This window comes from Natator depressus, chromosome 16 (assembly GCF_965152275.1).
Source record: "Natator depressus isolate rNatDep1 chromosome 16, rNatDep2.hap1, whole genome shotgun sequence".
NCBI lineage: Eukaryota > Metazoa > Chordata > Testudines > Cheloniidae > Natator > Natator depressus.
In genome coordinates, this window is record NC_134249.1 from 13,240,815 (window position 1) to 13,264,978 (window position 24,164).

General features: G+C 51.1%; 1 protein-coding gene and 1 non-coding gene across 3 annotated transcripts in view; both read left to right on the forward strand.

Annotated features, from left to right (window-relative positions):
- The first annotated feature begins 616 nt into the window (after positions 1-616).
- Positions 617-24,164, forward strand: part of ENG (endoglin) — a 55,843-nt gene continuing 32,295 nt past the window's right edge. The window contains exons 1-2 of one of the 2 annotated variants that reach the window (XM_074973837.1): positions 617-1,013; positions 19,068-19,216. In XM_074973837.1, coding sequence (XP_074829938.1) covers positions 956-1,013; positions 19,068-19,216 — 207 coding nt within the window. In that variant the 5' untranslated portion in view covers positions 617-955. The remainder of the gene's footprint in view (positions 1,014-19,067; positions 19,217-24,164) is intronic. The other variant, XM_074973836.1, reaches the window with a different exon arrangement.
- Positions 17,130-17,222, forward strand: TRNAR-UCU (transfer RNA arginine (anticodon UCU)). Its single transcript has 2 exons — positions 17,130-17,166; positions 17,187-17,222. It is a non-coding gene; the product is annotated as a tRNA-Arg (tRNA).

The window sequence follows — 24,164 nt, forward strand, 5'->3', positions numbered from 1 at the left end:
CCCAGGGTTACCCAGCAGGTCAGTGGCAGAGCTGGGAATAGAATCCCAGGCCTGGGTACTAATCATTAGACCACACTCCCTCTCAGGAATCCTAAAGGAAGGATTCAGTGGCTGGGACTTGAGAACAGGGCGGTGTCCACACACATGCTGCAGTCGCACTGAGGCACGCTCACAAACCCAACTATCTGTCTCCATGCAGAATCTGGCTGGGAAGCCAGAAATCACTCCCCAGTGTGGCCCGTACAGTTGTTCCTGGGGATGAAGCCATGCCAGGGAATAGTATCAGTTACCGGGTTGGCTGAGGGCAGGAGAAAAGAAAATGCAGACCCACATGGAGGCCAGGAAGCGGAGCCACTTCCAGGAGCTCCATATGTGCTGGGAACCCCTTCTCGGCTGCACTCCTCCTTGCAGAGGGAACCGAAAGTGCAAGGCGCCCTCCCTTGCTCTCCTTCAGCCTTGAGCCACAGCTCCCGTCGTGCTGTCAGAGCATGACCTCCAGCAGAGGCTCCAGGCCTCTGAAAACGGCATTTCCTCTCTTCCTTTGGCAGGCGATCGCTTGGCAGACCCTCCTCTAAAGGGAGTTAATTTCCTGCCGCGCCGCGTCATCAGGGCTGGATTGAGTCAGTGCTGCCCATTCAGGCATTGTGAGTCCCACACAGCACCTCCACGCTGCAGAGCAGCCCGGGCGCAGCAAGTGGCAGCCGCCTCGCCAGCCCACGACGGCCGGCTCCGGTTCTGGTGCTTCCTCCACTTCTGCATCGCCACGAGCTCTGAAACTCCCCAAGGCTGGAGTGGAGACGCTTCCCCTCCCTCCGGCTTTGTCTCCGCGGTCCTGTAGCGAAACAGTGCAGCCCGTCGGGGGTTCCTGGCGCGAGGCCCCTGCCTCTGGACACAGGCTAAGAAGTGCCGGGAGGCAGAGAAGAGAGGCAGAGCAGGGAGTCGGCATTCCCACCCCATGGAGGCTGGGCTGTTCCTAGCAGCGCTGCTGCTCTCTTGCACACCGATACGCACAAGTGAGTGACTCCTCCTTGCCTGCGCGCTGGGCGGGCGGCTCTGGGTGCGGGGCGGTTGGCTGATCGGGTTGGTTTAATTCTGTATTCTCCTGCTCTGCCTTAGCCCCATCCTTCTCGCAGCTGGATCTTTACACTAGACCTGAATCCAGCTGAGCCAAGTGCCCCATTTTTCATGCTGCACTTTCACATGCACTGGTGGGCTAGACCCCAGGCCATGTGCCACCCTGTCCCCAGCAAACACAGCCAGAGTCCTGCTCTTGCACCGGGAACTTGCACTCCACAAGCGTCTCCATTGCCCCTCGCAGGCACTGTGAAAAGCCGATGGTGAGAGCGAAACCCAGCTTTGCTTTCACTTTTCCCCGCAACCCAGGGACCCCACATCGCTGGCTGACTCTTACCTAGCTCTCCGGTTAGCTGCATCTCAGCCAGTCACTCCCTTGGTCAGCCCGGGAAAGCTCACCCAGCACCTCCTCTGCTATCCCTAGGCCTGGGCTTTCCGCACTGCGCTCCCTGTGGCCGAGTGGAGAGTGACTTATTTGTGAACTATCCCGGCGGGCGGGCGCTTGCACACAGGGCCCGAGACTGCAGCCTGAGGTCTATAGCCTGCTGCTGTTAGAGCCAGATCCTGCAAAGTGCTGAGTGCTTCCAGTAGTGCCCTCAGCGCCATTGGCTTTATTGGGAGCCAAGGGCAATCTGCAGCTCAGAACCGGACTCCCTGGGCCTCATCCAAAACTCACTGAAATCAATGAGAGCCCGTCTCTCGACGTCCATGGAAGTTGGATCGGGCCCATAGTTAGCAAGTATGAAAGCAAATTACAGAAAAAATCGCTAAAGGAGGGAAGGAAAACCTGTCCCCTGGGCCTGGGACGGGGGGTGGTTTGCGGCTTCCCAGTGACTCACCAGATAAATCTCAGTTCTAGGACACAGTATGGGACCAGACAAACGCTGTGCAAGGCCAGCTGAATGGCTGTTAGGAGGTTCCTGGGCTATGCAAGGCAACAAACCGCTGTGCTGCTTAGGGCCCCTCTCCCATTCCAGTGTTGGGCTGGGGGTGATTGACATGAGCGTTTAGTGCTGGGAGACGCAGGGGGCCGGATCCTCAGCTGGCGTGAATCAGCGCATGCCCCAGTGGGATGACTTGGGAGGGAGGCTGATCCGGCCTGTTGTGTTTGGTGTAAAACATCTTTTGATTACTCAGTCAAATCAAACTCCTGCGGCTGCAGCCAGAATGCTGAGAGCTGGAGTTCTGCAGAGGAAATCGCTTGAAGCGTTGCTGGGAATAGGAAAGAGAAAACTCGAAACAAATGTTAGAAAAGTGCAAACCCCAGCTTGTTTGTCTCGCTTTGGATTGTAAAGGTCCCAGGCAGCGCAGGGAGGGGAGAGGGAAAAGGGGAAATGAAAATAACGTACGAGCCTTTGAAAACTGAGACTGTAAAGAAATTGGGAATTTGGCCAAATTCCGTGGATTGGGATAAATCCTCTCTCTAAAGTAACCTCCTCTGGAGAAGTGAGATGCTTGGGAAATCCCCCAGCTGCGTTTATTCACCCTCATAAAATCTTGCAAGTGTCGAGGCCAAAGAGTAAAGCAACAGTAGGAGGGGAAAGAACAATTCAGGATGAGCAAGGATTTGAAAGGGACAAATGTTGTGAGTTAATGAACAGAAATACACACCAAAGAAACTAAACGAGCTACAGGGAGAGAGCACAAGTTGTTAGCTCCCTTGGAGAATGAGACTGGAAGAGCAGATAGCAGAGATGGAGCTGTGGCTTTGCTGAAGGGTCGGACTACCTGGATATCTAGCAAGGCACAGGGTAGCTTTGTAGTAGGGACAGGCTGTGAAAATCATCATTGATTCCACGCTGGTTTATAACACTCTGTGATTTTGTGCACACAGCCAGGCCAGCACTGTGCTATACCCCAGTCCCACAACATGGCAGGCTTGGCCGTGGAGATCGGTTCTAAACCAAAATCAGGTTTCCAGGGGGATCGTGGGTGTGGAGATAATATGGTCATGACATTCCAGGGTGCAATCCAGACCAGTGAGGGGCTGTGTCACCCCTACCCTGCAACCTGGGGTGCCTCACAGTACTTTGCTGCTGTAGTTCCCAAGCTGGGCTCCTGACGTCCTGAGAATCTGTGTAGATCCACAGCCCTGGTCCAGCAGCTGTGACCCCAGCAGCCTGTCAGCGGCACATCAGCCACACTCTGGCTTCCAGCAGCCTTGAGTTCTGCCTGTGGGGTGACCCCAACACACGCCCAGTCCCGAATCGTCTCCCCAAGGCGTGTGTTCTTCACTGTCTAGCCCGCTCCCGGACAGTCCAGATGTATTAGGTCCCTTGCCCCTCTAAGGAGATCAGTACACAACAGCTTGCTGCCTTCGGTGGAGTTACCCATGCAGGTCACAACACTGGATTAGGTTTGATTAGCGAGTCGGACAAGTTTACTGAAGTACAAGGAGCTAGGTGTTAAGTGAGTGCAAGTATAAGGCATTAAAGTCAGAAACACTTACAAGAGAAATAAAGATCAAAAAGCTTCCTAGTACTAAACGTAACAAACTAGACGTGGTTCAAGGTGAAATTCTTGCGACAGCTTTCCAGTAGCATTGTTGACCGAACGCTCAGGTCAGGATCTGCTCCCAAAGCCCAACGTCTCTTGTCTTAGAGAGAGGTGGGCAGGGAGGGAGACCCGGAGGTGTTTTGCCTCTTGCCTGTGTTGTCCCGTCACCCTTTGAAAAGCATTTTCCTGAGCGTGCCCCCTAGTTAAGGTTCTTTCTAGCTGGGAGCAAGGAGACAGGGCATCTGGTGGAGGAAAGAGGTGTTATGCTGTTTCTTTTCTGAAACGCAGATTTTCTCTGTGGTCTTTCTCCCCTCTCTCACTGTCTGAAGACTCTGTTTACAGCTTATATGTAAACTGAGGTAAACACACGTCCCTTTGTTTAAGCCAGGCCTGCTTGACCAGTTCCACCTAGTCAGGGCTATGCAGGTTTGAACATGTGCCTTCAACATCATAGAATCATAGAATATCAGGGTTGGAAGGGACCCCAGAAGGTCATCTAGTCCAACCCCCTGCTCGAAGCAGGACCAATTCCCAGTTAAATCATCCCAGCCAGGGCTTTGTCAAGCCTGACCTTAAAAACCTCTAAGGAAGGAGATTCTACCACCTCCCTAGGTAACGCATTCCAGTGTTTCACCACCCTCTTAGTGAAAAAGTTTTTCCTAATATCCAATCTAAACCTCCCCCATTGCAACTTGAGACCATTACTTCTCGTTCTGTCATCTGCTACCATTGAGAACAGTCTAGAGCCATCCTCTTTGGAACCCCCTTTCAGGTAGTTGAAAGCAGCTATCAAATCCCCCCTCATTCTTCTCTTCTGCAGACTAAACAATCCCAGCTCCCTCAGCCTCTCCTCATAAGTCATGTGCTCTAGACCCCTAATCATTTTTGTTGCCCTTTGCTGGACTCTCTCCAATTTATCCACATCCTTCTTGTAGTGTGGGGCCCAAAACTGGACACAGTACTCCAGATGAGGCCTCACCAGTGTCGAATAGAGGGGAACGATCACGTCCCTCGATCTGCTCGCTATGCCCCTACTTATACATCCCAAAATGCCATTGGCCTTCTTGGCAACAAGGGCACACTGCTGACTCATATCCAGCTTCTCGTCCACTGTCACCCCTAGGTCCTTTTCCGCAGAACTGCTGCCTAGCCATTCGGTCCCTAGTCTGTAGCGGTGCATTGGATTCTTCCATCCTAAGTGCAGGACCCTGCACTTATCCTTATTGAACCTCATCAGATTTCTTTTGGCCCAATCCTCCAATTTGTCTAGGTCCTTCTGTATCCTATCCCTCCCCTCCAGCGTATCTACCACTCCTCCCAGTTTAGTATCATCCACAAATTTGCTGAGAGTGCAATCCACACCATCCTCCAGATCATTTATGAAGATATTGAACAAAACCGGCCCCAGGACCGACCCCTGGGGCACTCCACTTGACACCGGCTGCCAACTAGACATGGAGCCATTGATCACTACCCGTTGAGCCCGACAATCTAGCCATCACACAGGGGGATGTCAGAACTTTACACATAAGGTTGCTATGTATGTTGTTGATATTATTGACCAGTGGCTTACTAGTTTTCGAATGATACCTCCCAAGGCATATTTTGTACAAGACTGTTCCAGTGGCGTGTAGGGTGTGAATACAGGCTTGCATTGGCTAACAGTGGGTACAGATGGTTTTTAAATGTGTACGCCCCAGGGCCCTGGCCCACAGAACCAGAGGGGCTGGCAGGCATGGAAGCATTTTCAGGGGGATCTTCTGCAGTTTGCTCAGCTCAGGAGAGATCACCACTGGGCGAACTGCAGGATTCCCACTCAGCAGGGGCTAGGGATGAGGGTGGAATTTCCCTGACTCAGCTTAACCCACTCTTGCATTCAGAAATCATGCATCAAGACCCAACAAGCATCAGAATGGCTTAAAAATCACAAGCTATTAGAAAATGTGTAAATGTCTTGGGCAGGGGGATTTGCTTTTTGTTTCTGAGCTTTTGGGCTGCATTTGAGTCACATTTTCAAGCTTTTCTGTGCAACCAACCTTTTAAAAAATTACAGCTGGGATTTTCACCTAATCACATGACTCCAGAAGCTGGAGCTTTAAGAAGCCCAACCAAATATCCCAGGACTTGTGATAAAACCATAAGCTTTGGCAGCACTGTAATGAGCGGGGCTGGGAGAGCAGTGTGGAATCTCAGGACCCGGGGCGCACACTCATCTGCAGAACAGCAATCATGGAAGTGTGGTGACAGGGCAGCTCCCAGAAAATGGGAGAAGCTGCGCCTGTGATCATGAGTCACTAAGGGAAGGTGCATCCCGAGAGCTTGTGTGATCCCTGCAGGTGGGGAAGGACTGTGCTAATCATGGCACTGAGCTCAACAGTGCGAGGGGATCTAGTTAAAGTGACATCTCATGGAGAACTCCCATGTGGCTGGATAATCTGGTTCAAATGGGACTGGACTGTGGCTAGACAGCCTTATTGGGCCAAGTCTATCCCTGGTGGAACCCTACGCCTTCTCTGGGCTTACACCTGGGGGAAATTTGGCTCAGTATGTCTTCAGTAAAACCCCAGAGGGTCCTCGTCCTCTTTGGTGGCACCCTGAGGATCGTCCCTTTCACGCTACCATTGATGTTCCACGTGGCAGCTGCTGTCCTCCCTGTGGGCCTCCTTTGGGCCTGTGTTGAATGACAGGTGGGGATGGGCACGCTGGCTCAGTGGCTGCTCTTGGATTAGCCGCAGGCCAGTGTGTGTTTCCTGTTGCTCCTGGAAAGCATGAGGAGTCTGACACCAACCCCTCTGAGTGACAGAATCACCCGGGGATGAGAAGCTCTTTCGCTGTATGCAGGTAGAGGTGAGCTGGGCATTGCTACGCGTGGCACTGCCCAGCCACAGGCCAGGAAGGAGACCAGCTGAGCATTCCCTGCTTACGGTGGGCGAGGGGGGTCACACAGGATGATCCAATGTCCTCTCCTGCCCTTATCATCTACAAACCGGGTAGGAGCTGCCAGGCGCCGTGTGACAGGTGGTGCCATCCTGTGCAATGTCTTTGGGGCCTGTATTATATTAAGTTTGTGTATCACCGTGAGCTAAGGATTTTACTAAACTCCCGTGAGGAGGGCTCCCCCAGCTTCTCCAGGAACCACAAACTGTGGGAGATGGTGACGGCAAATCACGCAGGTTATAACATCTCCAGAGAGCAGAGGCTGATTCCAGACACCATCCCACAAAGCAAGGCCATTTGGATAAAGAGCTGGGTTTGCACAGGCTCAGGTCTTCTTTCTGATCCAGCAAACGGACCGGACCTTCTGTCCAAGGGCCCCAACCCTTGCAGAAGAGTGGGAAAGACTTTGGCTTGTTAGGTCCCCCTAAGGCTGCAGGTGACCTCAGGTCAACTGTTAGCACATGTATAGGAACGTTGGTTTTTTTACACATTTTCTCTGTACTGCTTTTACCTTAAGAATAAAGGTGCTGGGCTGGCTCAGAAAGAGCTGGGTGGTAACTTGTAACTGCAGGCAAGGTGCTGGTCAGAGCCCTCGGACAGAAAGCAAACTGCAGGCACTTGTCTTTCGGCAGCCTGGCTTGCTGGGGACGTCACAGTGCAAGGCCTGGAGCTGTGCCCAAGAGAGGTGACGGCTGGGAGCCAGAAACCTTAAGTGGGTGCCCTCGAGGGACCGTGGGGGGGATACAGGCGCAGTTACCCTGAACCAGTGACATTAAGTAGAGCTGTAAAATGAAAATCTGTCCCCGCCCCGTGATTCCCTGTCCCTCACTCTGGTTTTCACTTCCAAAGTAGAAAAAACACATGAAAAGCCCTAGTTATGGAAAAACTCAAAAGCCGCCCAAACAAGTGGGGGAAAAGCTATGCTCCCCAGCTGCCATCTAGCCGTCTCTGTAGCCCCTTGTGCTGCACTCCTGCCGTCTGGCCCGAGCTCAGCAGTGTTGGACTGCGTGAGTGCTTAGCGGAGAGACCGGTCAGAGCTCCCCTGTGGGTGTCGGTGTCGGTGGTGCAGTAGATGTCACTCTTCCCTTGGCCAGCACCACAATTGTGGCCTAGGACAGTGCTACTCAAAGTGGTGGTCCGTGGACCGGTGCTGGTCCGCGAGCCATCGGCTACCGGTCTGCGCGCACATTGGAAAAAAAATTGCAGGTCCCCCACATCAGATAGCTTGAGAAGCACTAGGAGACAGCACTCAGGTACCTGTAGCCCCTGACACCCCTTGCTGATCACGTCACTTCCCAGATTGAATTCCAGGGTGGGTTTTAATGTTCTGCCTTCCTAACAGTCCAGCTGCGTTTTCCATTGAAAAAGGCATTTTTCGCTTTGTGTCCTAAACTGCAGTCGAGCGCTGGTGTCTGCTGTGAAGCAGCTGCCATGTCCCACCCCAGAAGGGGCTGTGTTTCAGGGACTGTTGGAGTGAGCCGTGTATCGTTTGTTTGTGAGCTGGTAAAGTGCTATGGGGTGAAAGGCGCTATGTGAATGGGTGATCAGGATCCAACGCCTGAGTCCCTTCACCCTGGCCACGCCAGTCAGCTGCATCCCCTTTCAGCCAGACCTCCCTTCCCTAAACCCCACCCCTGCCTTCACCCGTCCTATGTGCGCATCACACCCACCACTGTTTGCACACTCTGCTTTGAATTGGCATCCCATTGTGTTGCTGGCCATTTACTGGCATTGTTTTCCAGCTCAGAGAAAGGCTCTGAATCATATGATTGTGTCCTGGTGTGCTGAGCTCACCCAGCTATTACTGTATCCATCAGCACCAGTGACATCAAAAAGCGAGCTGGGTAACGTTTGTGCTGCTTTTAGTGGAATTGGGGGTTTGTCCTCAGGGTCCTCATATGCCTGGGTTTACCTGGCTCTGCCTGGCGTGGCAGCTGGGGCAGATTACACTGCCCTCATGTCATCCTGCAGGCTGTGTAGAAGAGGTCATGGAAAGGCTCTGCTGTACTTGACAGTGACAACACAGGGCCAGGAGCCTGGACAGCATGAGCCACAGTGAATCACCAGAATCCCGTTCATGGCAATGGGACAAAGGCTTGGCAGCAGATCCTGCCTCACTTCCGAAACTCACCCGCGGGGCCAGGAGAGAGGTGTCTATGAGACAGTGATCATCCATGTTGTAGTTCTGAGCTAGCGCTGGATTTCCAGCGGCAAAAATCTGCATTGTCTCCCTTAAATCCCAGGCCTGTAAAGAGGCTCCGTGACACCAAGGCACCTCGGCGATCTCCCAGTTATTGTGTAGAGGGTGAAACAGACAAGCAGAAATGATGTAGAAAGGCTCAAAAAGAAAAGGGGTTATTCCCTTTCCTTAGTCCCGGAAACAGGCTGGTTCCTGGGAAATCAATTTCCCCTTACCTAGGGGGAATAGTTTCTCTAGCCACTACGGGAGAGGGAAATGGTCCGAGACAGCTCTCACCTACTCCATTGACCTGTGGATTTCCATCACTGTAGCATGCAGTGGCTGCGGTTAGTTAACCTAGTAAAATACCTTCCTGGGTTGATGAGTGAGCACACAGCCTGAGCTGCAGATTTCATGGGGGTCCGTCCTGGAGCTGGCTAGCCCAGCTTGCTGCTGAATATCTGCTCCTTGAAGCTTTCAGATGTCACGTCCCCAGTGGAATTTCCTACTGGCAGAGATAGCAGGTAGGTCTGTGTGGTCCATTGGTCACCGCAAAGAGCCCTGGATTCTCATTCTAAACCCACAGAGCCACTGCATGACCTCGAACGAGTTCACGTCACCTCCTCAGTCAGTCCAGGAAGACGGAGCGGTAACAAATCAGCTCTGAAAAGCAGAAGGACTCAAGCGACTCTGGCTAACTAAATCATGGGGAGTGAAGGATGCTAAGTGCTGACACAGTCAGTGTAAAAACACTTTAAATGAATGTCTTCTCTGAGTTACTAACAGCCCCATCAGTTATTAAAGCTAAGAGTTCTGAATCCTGTTGGCTTTTCACCAGTCATTCACTCGCTGTGTTTTTCTCAGCCTGTAAATGAGAATCGATTACAGCAGCTGTTAGTTTTCAGAGTAACAGCCGTGTTAGTCTGCATTCGCAAAAAGAAAAGGAGTACTTGGGGCACCTTAGAGACTAACCAATTTATTTGAGCATAAGCTTTCGTGAGCTACAGCTCACTTCATCGGATGCATCGGACGAAAGCTTATGCTCAAATAAATTGGTTAGTCTCTAAGGTGCCACAAGTACTCCTTTTCTTTTTGCAGCTGTTAGTGTCGCTGTAGAATTGACAAACCTGTATATCCTCCCAGGATCAGGTCTCCCGGCCTTAGGTTTAGCCTTACAAAATCCCCCTGTTGGGCTGAACAGGTGAGGACAGTGCCCAAGGCATAGAAGGGAAAGCGCCCGATTTGGAAACAAGTAAATAATAAATGCAAATGGACTCCCAGTGATCCCACTGAGCAAACTGGTAAAGTTCCCAACCCTTAAAAGGCCAGAAATAGCAACAACTCCGGAATCTTCCCCAGTGTCTGGTGTATCAGCCCAGCCCAGGTGTGATTCGCACTAGGTCTGAGTGAGTGGCGCCAGGGCTCTGTGTGCGTATTCAGTTTTTAAATGATTTAGTGCTGCTGAAAGCCCTAGAGGCTGATGCTCTGGGCTCATCCCCAGGAAAGGTCCTGCCATGGCAGTAGCAGAGAAGCCTTCTCCCCCATCTCCGCCCCCTGTCAGGCACTGCCCTGTAATGGTGAGCTGGCGCCCTCTCTGCTGAGACAGCCAACAAGGGGCTGGTTAGAACCAATGGGGGTGTTGGGTTTTGTGACATGAGGGGTCTTGTGCCAGGGCTCCTGGATTGAGACCCACCTGCTCGTTCCATGTGTGCCAAGCCAAGATGCTTTTCTTGGCCATGACAGTTAGTCCCCACTCAAAACCATCAACCTAGATGTGAAAGGCTCCAAATCCCATTATCAATCCCTGGATCTATTCAGTTCTCCCTGGACTGAGGGTCTTACACTGTATCTGTATTGGAATTCTTTCCCACCCCTTCACCCCCACCTATACATATGGTTTCCTCCATGCCACTGCACCCCAGGGTCTGTGCCATTGTTCTGCACTTGTTTGGTTAGCGTCTCCTTGATCTGCTTGCAGAAAACAGGACTTCCCCCACCCCACCCCCTCCAGGCCCATGCTCTGGGCAGACAGGGTGACGCTCAGGGCCTTTCCAGCTCCCTGGTCTCCTCTGTGCTGGGGTGGGCGGGGGGATGGGAGGGAAGGAGTTTGAACAAGATTTTTTTGTACAAAAATAAAGGCTCTCTTATCTGATGCCCCCGGGGCCCTGCAGGCTGGGCCCAGTTGAGCGATGTTATCTGATCATTACATAATGCTGGAGCCAGGCTGCTTTCCCCCCTGACGGAATACCAGTGGGGCCTGGCAGGGAGGTGAGGAGCCAGCCGTGTTTATGCGGAGCAGGCATGGGGAGCTGCGGAGCCTGAGTGCAACGCTGCCAGCCCTGAGCCCTCTGCAGGGAGAGGCCCTTACGCCTTGCTTGCGGGATGATGAATCCTGTTCTGGCAGCGCCTACAACAGATGAGGTTTCCCCTTCTCAGCTCAGCATCTGCACCCCATGAGAGGGTGGGACAGTGGAGAGAACGGTGGACTCCTGGCCCCCTATGATCTGGGGGCAGGGGAGGAGTCCCGCCTCGGGAGCACTGTGCTGAAGGCCCCTTGATAAAGGGGCTGGAGCACAGCAAGGGGGAGGTGTTGGCCAGGGCAGAGACAGTGCTATGAACTGGGGACATGCGGATGTACACAGCCCGAGGGAGCAGGAGGAGGGTTAAGTGAGACAGGGGTGTTTGATGTGCGAGGGCATTAGGTGATGGGGGTCTCTGGTAGCATATAACAGGGGTCTGGAGCACGAGTGGGGGTTGGGTGATATATGGAACGGAAGGGGGCAGGGAGTGGGGTGCGGGTGCCCTGTTGGTGCCGAAGGGAGGGTCTGATGGATTGTAGGGGGAAGGTGTTTCACTGGACGGCGCCAGTTAATGCTAATGAGTTGCTGGGCGCAGGCGCGGGGCGTGATGTAGCAATGGGGGTGGGGGCGCTGAGTGACATGGGGAATTTGATGGACTGGTTTGTGTGCTGGGCAATGTTTTGATGAGTGGGGGCTCAGAGCTGATGAGGCAGAGGGAAGCCTTGGCCTGTCTTTTCCTGCCTCGCCAGGTGAAAGGTCTCCCCTGCTGGCTGTGCCAGCCTAGGACGCCGGGTGGCTGGCTCCTCCCAGCCGGCGTGGCCCAACTCTCACTCTGTAGGTGGGCGGCTTCACAGCCAGGCCAGACAGCTGGGTAATCTCCCTCTGACATAAGTGATCGGTGCCGTTCTCCTTGGAAACAGTCTCCGAGCAGCTCCCGGGGGCCGCGGAGATCTAATCTTTCCCCTTTGTGTGCTAGTCCCTCAGTGCGAGGCGGACTCGGGGCCGTGAGGCTCTACACAGATGGGGCCTGTCTGCAGTGTTCTGAGCAGCCGCAGGAGTCCGGTGTCTAGTCCTGGCTGAATTACCCTCGACTGGCTGCTTGGGGTAGGGCTGGAAGGGAAGAGTGGGCTGCCTGTGGAACCCAGATAAGCCTCTGTTTATCTTCCTCCTGATGCTGCTGACTGCATGGCTGGTCTAGTTGGTGTGTCGAGGAAGTGCAGGACAATAGGTGGGTAGTGGACGCAGCGTCCTGGACGAGGCCTGGTCTGTGACCCTAGTGCAAGGGCGGCTTTGCAATTTGCCTTCTCCTTGTTTGACTTCTCTTCTCCCCACCCCCGTCTTTTCAGCTGTCACTCTGCATGAGTCACAGCTGCAGTCGCATCTTCTGCAGACTGGGTGCAGGAAACTGGGCTTTGACACCGGCCGAGCTCATTAGCAGGGCTTGAAAAATCTTTACCAGAGGAAGATTTCCTCGACGCGTGGGTGTGGTGTGGTGTTGCGGGGCGGCAGGGGCAAAGCCACCAGTTTCGGCAGCACGTAAGCTGTCATGTGAAAGTGTGTGCATGGATTTCCCTAGGATATTTCCTAGTTCTGATGCTCATGAAGCAAACTGTCCGAAGGGGAACAGAGCGTAAAGGGACACAGGACTAGGTGTCCAAGTCTAAAGACAGACAGCTCTGCCCAACAGCAGGGTGAAATTAACAAGCCCCTGTGAGCAGGCAAGGAAAGGATCAAGAAAGGATCCTAAGGCCAGAAGGGACCATTATGATCATCTCATCTGAGCTCCTGGCCACAACACAGACCCTAGAGCAGCGAAACTCAGACTGCAGCTCACGTGCCACAAGTGGCTCTTGAATGTGTCTCCTGCAGCTTTTTGCAGCACATGATATTAAAACACTGTGGGATCTAATTATTAACCAATCTACGTTATTAACCAATCAGGATCCTTTTACTATGTTATTAACCAATTAAGTTATCAGCTTATACTGTTATTAACTTATTTGCTGTGAGAATTATACATATATATATATATACACACACGCGCGCACATACGTGACACCCTCCGACTTGAACTTGAACTTGACTGGAACGCCTTGCGTAACACAAATTTTGCGTAAGTTGGAAACGTATCTCCGACCATTACGTAAAAAACCCGCAACGCTCCTATTTCTAGTTTACGGAACTTTTTCCGTAAGTGCAGATTTGCGTACGTCGGGTTTGCGTAACACAGGGAGCGTCTGTAAACATTTTCCTGTCATACGGTTTAAATATGACTAGTACTGTACTAAATGAAACTATGAACTCACACGACTGGTGCTCTTTTGGGTACTGTTGGTCGCTAATTTGGCTCCTGAACCTCTGAGGTCTGAGTATCGCTGCCATGGAGTGTTACCCAGTAGATCCCATCAGTGTCATGTTTCTGTTGGTTTGGGGGAGCTCTGACCAGAAGCCGGGGCAGGTGCCAGTGCTGAGGGCCACTCAGAAAACCAAAGGCTGGGGGAAGGGCAGAGCAGTGGGGACCCACCTTGACCTTGCAGCTTCAGGGAAGCTCTGAAGGGAAGGGATGGTGAGCACAAAGTATGCCCCTTGGTGGCTAATGGGGGAAGCTGTGAACTGCTGTCACAGGGCTCACTACTATTACTAACACTCTGAGGGACTAGACCGCAGGAGTGGGGGCCTCCGGCCGGCATAGTAGCCGGAGTGTTGCTTGCTGCGTGCATTGCATTGAGACCAACTCCTCTCCCCCATTCCCCCACAGCCTGACTGTGTCTGACATGGGACGAGCTACACACAGCCCTGTCCCAGCCTGGGGCCTTGGGGAAGTGGCTGAGATGGAGGTTGGCTTTAGTGGGATCTGAGAGTGCAAATCCCTCGGTGGCTTTGCACATGTCAGCCTAGGGCTTCCCAATACACTTCCCTCCTCCTGTGGCCAGTCCAGGATCCCTGGGGGCTGGGATGGGGAGGCCCCTGGGTTCAGCAGCTCCCTGCACTGCTCCAGCCTAAGTGCTTCAGTCCCCTGAGTGGATGCTCAAGGCTGCATCTCTGGGCTTAGGGCTGCTCTAGGTGGGATCTCTTGGTTAGAGCCAAGGATGCTACCCAAGAGCCCAGAGCTACCCTCCTGCCAGGAGCTGCGGCCAGGGCTCCCCTCCCCAGCCCAGCCAGCCAGGGAGCTGCTGAGAGCCCCCATACTGCAAGCTAGAGAATGGCAGCCTGGGCCAAAGGCTCCTGTCCCATCCCCAGGAGCAGCAGCCCGAAGCCCCCCAGCAGGAAATTAGGGGCTAGGAGCAGCCACAGCAACCCAGCCATAGCAGCTCTTAGCAGACAGCTGGGAGCAGCCAGGTCCCCTTCCCTCTCCAGGGCAAGCAGCACGGGTCAGCACCCCAACCTTGGTCCCCACCCAGCCTAGGACAGGGAACAACCGGGGCAGAGCCGAGTCTCGGCTCAGTCGGAGTTTCCCGGGCGCCAGCCAGGGTGGAGCACGGCCGGCCCTATGTTCCTAAAGCTCATTCCCTGCTGCGGGCTTGAATTCTGGGAAATGGGACACTTCTGTTCTTTCTGTAAAAGGGAATGTGTGTTCATCAGATATGCAAATTAAGGGATTGTCATTTGCATAAGACCAGCACCCTGACCTTGCATCTTCCCTGCGCCTTCCTCTCCCCCCCCCAACACGTTCTCCTCCTCCATCTCCCCTTCTCCTGCTCTCCATCCTCCTTTCATTCAGCACTGCTGACACATTTGTGTAAATTTCCATTCCCATTCCTTGGGCTTTCCATTTCCTGTCACTCACTGGAGCTGTAGATAGCATCGTCCAGTCATCCACCCTTCTCCCCCTTCAACGTCAGGGCGTCTGGACAATCCGGGCCTAGCATCCGGCCCAGCTCCGCTGCCTCCAGACGCCTCTGCTTGCATGCAGTTGTCTGGAGCCACTGGTGAGCGTCAGTCCCCAGAGGGAAGTGATGGAAATCCTTTCAGTGGCTGGCCATCTCCAAGGAAAACATTACCCTGAGGGGGCAGCCAGGCCCAGCTGCTGGACCCCGATTCACCCCCTCTGCTTCAGGCTCATTCTCCCACCCTCTGTATCGGACTCAGGAGGTTTGTCAAAGGATATTGAGCTCCCTTTAAGGAAGGGCTCATGGTGTGTCACAGTTCACCACCACCACCCTAGTGAATCCTTTGTTATCTTAGGATGTGTTGTAAAACATCCGTTGGCACCTAAGGCTTCACAGCTGTTGCAGTGCTGAATGCTAGGGCCACTAGGAACTTAACAGAAGCAGCTGGGACATCAGATCTTGAACGGATAGTCCAGGCCTGTGTGCCAAAGTAGAATCTCCATTAGCTGTTAGGTGTATAGGGCCTCTGACACACAACCGAACAATTCTGATCCCTCCAGTGAAAGCCATCTGTCTGTCTGTCCGTCTGTCTGTCTCTCACGCGTGCACACACACACACACACAATTTAATTAGTATATTTTCTTCCTTTGCCTTGTCTTCATTGGTTGCCTGTAGGAAAGGGGTCTCACCACCATAGCACTGGCAGCTCCTGTCCCTCCCTGCCTTGGCCATTCACACAGGCAGACAGAGAGTTGTCAACCCGACTGTCATTCTCGACGTGCTGTAGCCACGGAGCCTCTTCTCTCCCCGCCTGCACCTCACCTTCTTAATATCAGTGAGACCCTCAGGATGCAGAAAGGGGAAACCAGCCAGCTCCTACTGTAATTCCCTGCTTCCCCTTCATCCAGAGCAGGGGCAATGCCTGCCCTTCAGCAGCAGCAAGGGCTCAGTCATAAAGTGTCATGAGCTGGGGACTTGTTCCTGCGGGATATGGAACCAAATACCCCTAGGTCATTGCTGGTCTGAATCCAGCTCAGGTGGTCTGTGTGAGATGAGGTGTCTCACCATGTCCTCACCCGGTTCTCCGGGTCTCAGCTCTAGCAGGATGAAATTTTTCCAAGGTCAGTGCAAAATGGCCACACAAAAAATATGTATTTTATTTATGTTTATTTTCCTCAACATTGTTGTGTTTTTATTTTCCTGAGGTTTGGCCAGTTCTAGTCTCAGCTTCTGCCAAACAGAGCCAGGGGGGCATATTCTGATAGCGTTACTCACGCCGAGTAGCACCTTTCGGCTTCAGAAGTCCCATTGAAGGCAATTCCCCAATCAGCTGCATTGCAGTCAGCGGGAGTAAGTAAAATCTGCTTGTAGGATCAGGTCTCTAACTTGCCTCTTACAATAAGGATTCCACGTGCATTCCAGTAACTTAGATTTTCTGTTTTGTTTTTTTGAATGGCACATTATTATTGTCCCCTCAGTAAAATGTTGTATGCCCTGGTTTTTAGATGACGTAAATAACAGCTTCTGATCTTTCCGATTTCCATTTACCCTGCTGCAGACCGGGGGGTGTACGTGGCATGGCGTGGGGGGGACGACGACTTCTTGTCCTCAATTGTTTGTGAAAGGTATAGCCTGATTCTGTCAAGTGTTGGTTGCAGCAGGGACATAGCATTTTCCATACCGGATCAGAGCTTTATTACGTTCAATCTCCTGCCTTGGGCAGCGGCCAATATGTGACACTTCAGAGGAATTTTTAAAAAGACCCAACATAGAGCACTTGGCCTGTTGCGAAATGCTGTGTGTTTTGGTGGGAGGGCGCCGGGCTGGGATTCCAGACCTTGATGGGAATTGACCGCTCATGTCCTGAAGCGTGAGTCACGGATTTCTCTGTGCTCTGGCGTGCTGAGATCTCACAATTGATTCATGGTCAGTTTTGTGTGGATGGGTCTGAAAATTTCATTTTGAATAAGGTTCAGGATTTCAACCCCCGAAGCACAGGGGTGTTTGAAGGTGGAAGGCTTGTGGCTGAGTAGGCAGTGTCGTGTGCTATTTGCGGATCTGGAAAAGGCCCCCCCAAACTAAAGCCCCCCACCATAGCTAAGGGGGAAGAACCGCTAATCCCAGGCCATAAGTGAGTATGTAGGGAAACAAATTTAAAAATAGGAGCAGGAATGAGGTCAGAGATTGAAAATCAGGGAACCAAAGGGGGATGCTGAGCAGAGAGCCCAGGACAGTGCCCATTGTCCCTCAAAGGCATCTAAGGTGTCAGTGGACACTGCTCAGAGGATCTCAGCCAGGGTGCATGCTATGTAGGCTCTGTGGCACAATGGATAGCGCATTGGACTTCTAGCATAGTGACAGATTAAGTCATTCAAAGGTTGTGGGTTCGAGTCCCACCAGAGTCATATTTTGGGGGTTAGATTAGATGACCCTTGTGCTCCCTTCTAACCCTATGGTTCTAGGATAAGGCATTGGGCTGGGACTCAGGAGACCTGGGCTTTGTTCCTGGCTCTGCCACAGACCTGCTGGGTGACCTTGGGCAAATCACTTCATCTCTGTTTCCCCTAAAAAAACAAGGAGTCTGGTGGCACCTTAAAGACTAACAGATTTATTTGGGCATAAGCTTTCGTGGGTAAAACACCACTTCTTCAGATGCATGAAAGCTTATGCCCAAATAAATCTGTTAGTCTTTAAGGTGCCATCAGACTCCTTGTTGTTTTGTGGATACAGACTAACATGGCTACCCCCGGATACGCTATAGCCCATGAAAGCTTATGCTCAAATAAATTTGTTAGTCTCTAAGGTGCCACAAGTACTCCTGTCCTTTTTGCTGATACAGACTAACATGGCTGGTACTCTGAAAACTATTCAGTGTATTACGGGGATATTGCAGATTATGTATTCCTTACACCACCCGATCCTAAACCGAACTTTGCACCCCTTGATAATCTGTACCTTATTCCCTGATAACCAGAAACTTCTATGCTTAAACTCTGTACCGTTTTCTTTTTATTTTAACATCATCTTAATAAACTTATTAAATCCATCCCCGCTCTGTGGCTGGCTTACAGTGGGTATGACTGTACCACAGGTACCAGTTAACCGAGTTACTCCTTCAGCTCAGGTGGTACCGATTCACATTTTAGTGCTGGGCAATCCAGGGGTCGATGCCCAGGAATGATCTGTGATGTCTGTTGTTACCCAGGGCATAGAGCGAAAGGAGGGAGCATAGCCTTAATTTGGACTTTCCTCTCGATCAGCATAGTTTTAGTGTCTGAATGATTTTGCTGCTGCTTTTCTCTTGAGCTAGTCTCTGAGTTGGCCCTGACAGACCCTGATGAAAGTCAGTGACGCTCCACCATGGATGGAGAGTGGCTTGCAAATACGTGGTAAAGGTCGTAGTTAGAGATAAAAAAGCCCTCCCTGATCAAGTCCATACAGCTGCAAAGACAGGACGCGTTCTCCAGAGAGAGGGTGTATTCATGGTAAGCTGGTGCTTCCCCCGCCTCTTAGCCAAAACACTAGGAAGAATCCTGTTTGGTTACTTTTTTAAAGAGCAGTTACAGCTGATTGAGGAAATGTCCTTTTCAGTAACCTAGGAACGTTCAAGATATTCCGTCCTTCTGTCCTTCCTTGCTTCCTTCCCGTATTTACGGCCTCTAGAACAATCCCTTCAGGGCTAAGTGCTCTGCCAAAGCAAATTTTTAAGCTTGACATTGTAAACCCTTGGAAACTGGAGCTGAAAGTGCCCCCCCCCCCAAACCCTTAGCCCTTATCCTACCGGCAGCATCTAATAACTGCCAGATGTTGCTTCCTCAGTGCATCCCAACCCCCTGTGCTCAGACATTCTGCCCCCAAGTCCCTTCTCAGCTCCTGCTGCACCTCCTTCCTATGCCCCCAACCTGGAGCCCCTTCTTGCTGTCCTGAGCAGGAGATGGGCTCCCAGGGACCTCTTGTTCCAATAAGGACAATGCAGCACAGCCTTCTCCCCTCCTACCACCCAGGCTTCTTAGATAAGGCTTCAGTTGCCCTTTGATCTGTATCCTCTCCTGGGCTCCCCCCCCTGCATCCCTGACCCCTTCTCTTCCCTGGCCACTCTGTGCTCCTGCTCCCCTCCTGATGTCCCAGGCCCTTCTCTCTTCTCCCATCCTCCTGTGCTCCTTGCCCCCTTGAGCCCCCCTTCTCACTGTAACTGTTCTGTCCCTCAGCACTGCAGCGAGATGACTGACATTGAGTTGTTTCCCCTCTAGGTCCCATGAGCGCTGATGTTTGCACCCTTCAGCAGATCATGAAGGACAAGGTGTCTTACACAACAAGCAAGACTGTGAGTGGCTGTGTGAGCCGCAGCACCGTGGGGGGACCCCAGGAAGTCCACGTTCTCCAAGTGAAAATGGAGAAGGTCAGTAATTGGGGGCTTGGAGGGTGGGGGAGAGATGCAGTGACACAATGTCTGCTCCCTGTCAGCGGACAGACCAGGTGCTTTCACTGCCTGGGGCATATGACTTCATAGGTGGAGTTTGGGGGGAGGGCAAGGGAGGGCGTTGCCCCCCCCCCAAACTGCAAGCCTCAGGCAGGCAGCCTGAGAGTGTAATATAAGGAGTTCTGTAGAGGAGACAGGAGAGGTACTGCTGCTTGCCCCCTGAAGCAGGGAGTCAGAATTTTGTTTATAAACAGAGATTAATAGGTGATTAAGATAAGAAAGGGCTGTTAGGATGTTTTCTAAAGTTAACTGATCTGTTCCAAGCTTGGTGAACTGCAACAAGTAAGTAGCCTAAATAATAGGATGGTAATTGTAGATTTTTCTACAATTGTTGTATTCAAGAGATGGTAACAAAGTGACTAGTATCTTTCTTTGAGATGATGGTTTTTTTACGCACAAAAGCTTATGCCCAAATAAATCTGTTAGTCTTTATGGTGCCACCGGACTCCTTGTTGTTTTTGTGGATACAGACTAACACGGCTCCCCCCCTGATACTTCCTGATTTTTTAGACAAAGGAAATGCAGTAGATCTAATCTACCTGGATGTCAGTAAGGCATTTGATACAGTTTCACATGAGAAATTATTAGCTAAATTGGAGAATTAAATTGGGGATTAATATGAGAACTGAGAGGTGGATAAGGAACTGGTTAAAGGGAAGACTACAGTAGGTCATACTGAAAGGTGAACTGTCAGGCTAGAGGGAGGTTACTCGTGGAATTCCTCAGGGATCGGTCTTGGGACCAACCTTGTTTAACATTTTTATTACCGACTTTGGCACAAAAAGTGGGAGTGTGCGAATAAAATTTGCAGATGACACAAAGTTGTGAGGTCTTGCCAATACCGAGGAGGACTGGAATGCCATACAAGATCTGGATGACCTTGTAAACTGGAGTAATAGAAATGAGATAATATTTAATAGTGCAAAGTGCAAGGTCACACATTTAGAGACTAACAACATGAATTTTTGCTATGAGCCAGGGACTTATCAGTAGGAAGTGACAGTAGAGGAGAAAGAACTGGGTGTATTGGTTGATCACAGGATGACTATGAACCATCAGTGTGATGCGTCTGTGAAAAAGGTTAATGGATGCATCAGGAGTTTTCAGTTGCGTAGGTAGCCCCTCGAATCATGGTTAAAGTTGCCCCCCCCCAAAAAATCTGAAATGGCGCCCCTGTGCAGGCACGGAATTCCCCCCTCCCTCCCCATGCAGCCCCTTTGGCCTGACTGGAGCCACCCCGCCCCACACACACACACTAAATATAGACTGGTTAACCTGTCAAACTACGCTTATGCTAATGGCCCCTGGACCTGGGGAAAATCGGCCCCAGCACAGAGGTCTGGTATGGCTGTTTGGGAAAGGATCCTTTATGTATAGGGACCAGTAAGCTGGGAAGTTAGGCTCTGTGCTACCAGGCTGGCAGCCTGTACTTGTTTCCCTGCTAGGCGCAGCGCTAAGAATGACTGGTGCGAGGTGAGGATTTAAATACCATTTAAAAAGTTAACGGTTTAAACTATTAAAAAATACTTCATTTAAACGGTTAACCAATTAAAGGGAGAGGCGCTGGGGTTGCTCTGGCTGGCCAGCGCGGCTGAGGCAGGTCCTGCCGGCGTGGCTTGGGGCCAATCCAGCTGGCGCGGCTGGGGCCACACGGGCCAGCATGGCTGAGGCTGCTCTGGCTGGCCGGTCGTCTTCCCTGAGACAAGAACCTTTTTAGATGCTTGCAGAGTACATCCCCTCACTTGTTCCAGTCATTGGACAATGCTCCCTCACTCACGGAGAGCTGATGTAACCTTTTTTCACTATAGACCATTTGTGAGGAGACCACCTTTTTCCAAAGCTTGGGTGACAGGGCAACAGGCTGTCAGTTCACGCTCTACTGGCTCTTCATGACAAAAAGGATATTTTTGCCTGTGTGTGTGTGGCGGGGGGGGGGGGGGGGAGGTTAAGCATGTGGCACACTGACAAAATGTGTTGTGTCTTCCCCCCAGCTGATCCTCAGTGGCTATTTGCCTGCTACTTCCCCCAGCCAACGGAATCGGTCCATTAGCTCAAGTGGTACCTGTCTGTGCTTTGGAGCAGGAGGTCCCTAAGATCAGTCCAGCCAAAGGGTCGTTTTAAATGAACATTTAGATTTGGTAGAAAACGGCAGACGTAGTGGAATCAGTCTTCGTAATATCCCCAGTGGCTCTGCTGAGGATTACCTAGTTCTGCTTTTTCGGGGGGAGGCTGTAAGGGACAGTCTGTTGTTTGTAGGAAATGAGAGAGTTTCCAGAACTGTGGTGACAGTGAAATCTCTCAGGCTCTATAGGACGAGATCCCTGGATGTTTAAAAGATATTTGGAGTTTCCCTAAGCAACCTCGCCTTTCAGATCCTTCCTTCATACTCGCTTTTCTCCTGAATTCCTACCCAGAACTGATTCTCTTCAGCAGTGTCACCTCATCTGTTCCCACTTCTGCACCTACTCATGTGTCATTTGTCTTGACTTTGTCTGAATTAGGCTGTCATTTCCCTTGGGGGAGAGTACCCTATTTCTTCGTGTGTTGAGAAAGGGCTGTTCGTGCTAATAGTGCTCTCTAAATAATCTGTTGCTCTTTCCTTTTGTCCCAACTAGTTTCATTAAATATTATTAAAATATGACTGTTCTACATGGCCAAAGAACAGAGCGCATGGCTGTTCGATTAAGAAATAATAGCAAGGAAGGCCAAAAGTGAAGTCTCTCAGAGAGAAAGAGCGCGGTGTGTGATTCCGCGCAGTGGGGTCCTGGTCCGTGACTCAGACTGCTCGGCGCTACAGCAATACAAATAATAAACAGTAACGATAACAACGGCTGCTGTCTCCGCATTCCGACAGAGCTTGAAAATTCCTAGGTGCAGCGTGCCGAGAACAAAAAGCATCCCAGCTTAATAGCAACCAAATGCAAAGTGGCAACGGAAGGGTTGTGCGCAAGACTTTTCTGTTTCCTCTTGAACTCTGTGTCCAAGGACTGGGTGTGATATTTACAGTCTTTATTGTATCCAGCCAGAGGAAGGCTGCTGGGTTTCTTTCTGCTTTCTAAAGGTCTCATCACCCGTTTGTGGATGCTGAGCCAGATCCTCTGCTAAAGCCAACAGAGCCATGTCGATTGACACCAGCTGAGGATCTGGTCAGTTATTATTTTGCGGTCCAGAGGCCGTTTGGGCTTTGGGCACTGCAAAGAATCAAATAGTGCAGCGGGGAAGCTGGTGTGAACACAGTGTGCCAGCCAAGGTGGTTTTATTCAACGAGCAGCCCTTAGGGCCTGTCGCCCTAGTAGAGAAAAGACTGAACCCAGCTGTACTGAATCTATAGGGAATTCTGTATGGAGGCTCTGTCACATTCCGGGGTGCAGTGCAGCCCAGTGAGGGGTTGTCTCATCACCTTCCCTGTAACCTTGGGTGCCTCACAATGCTTTGCTGTTGTAGCTCCCAACTTGGGCTTTTCACAGCCCGCCTACCAGCATGTAGGTCACACCCTGAAGTGTCTGTGTGCTAGACAGGACTAGTTCAGCACTCTGACCCCAGCAGCTGGTCTACAGCCCCTAAGCCACACTTTGGCTTCCACCAGCCTTCATTACTACTTGCAGGGGGACCCCCAACACACTCCCAGTCCCAGATTTTTCCCAAAACATCTGTTCTGCAATGTCCAGCCCTCTCCTGGGCAGTTCAGAGAGATGTTATGGTTTGCTTCCCCTTTAAGGAGTCAAGATTCAATAGTTTGTTACTTTCACTGGAGTTACCAGACAGTTCAATTTAAACACAGCACTGGATGGGTTTAGATTAAAAATAAAATACAGTTATTAACAAAAGACTATAGGGTTTTAAGTGCATTCAAGTATAAGAGATACAATTAGAGATGGTTACCAGCAAAAACATACCTGAAAGTCTAAAACTTAATCTAGCAAGTTTTGGTTCCAGTCTTTGTTCAAGATGGCCATTCTCACCTCAGGCTTTCAGCAAGCTGGTGACTGACCCTATCCACAGTCAGGATCTCTCTCCAAGGCCCAAAGGTGCTGCTGCATTTGTCTTCTTGGGTGAAAGAGACAAGTTGGGGTTCTCTGCCCCTTTCTTGGATAGCCCAGTGAACCTTTGCAATGGATTCCTCTGAAGGTTACCCCTCAAAGGAAAGTTTATCATGCAGTGAGGAAGGCAACATGGAGTATGGCGGGGAAGGAGGCTCCATCCTCTTTTTTCCCCCACTTGTGTTTGCTGAAATGAAAATTGTTCTGCTTCCTCCCCTCTCCTCCCCCTGCTGACCTGAGGACCCTATTTACTACTTATATGTAATGTGAGGTAAACGCACATTTTTTTGTTTAGAATAGACCGGTTTAACAACTGTACCCTCGGCAGGGCTGTCTGGCTCTGAACATGTGCTCATAACAGGGGAATTCATAACTGTACATATAATGTTGCTATATACATTTCACCAGGATATTATTGACCAGCAATTTATTAGTTTTTAGATGATACCCCACAAGGCATATTTTGTACAAAGGTTATTACACTAGTGTGTAGGGTGTGAATACAGTGATGCTTTCGGCCACAGGCTCCTGGATGCAGGCAGCACCTGTGGTTCGCCTGGACTCTGTGACCTTAGGGTTTATGTGTTCCAAATTAGTCATTTAAGGACGAAAACCAAACTGAATTCTTTAAGCTTTGAGCCTCCAGCGCTGTTATAGCTCATTTAATTTTGTGGCAGACTGTGAATAACATGCGTGATAGAATTAGAAAAGTTATTTATTATCAAATATCTATTTAACAGTCAGGCCTGGCACCATAACCAGACACTGCACTGATACTCACATGCTAAGAGGAAAGCCACATTTAGAGGTGAGTGGTCCCTAAATGA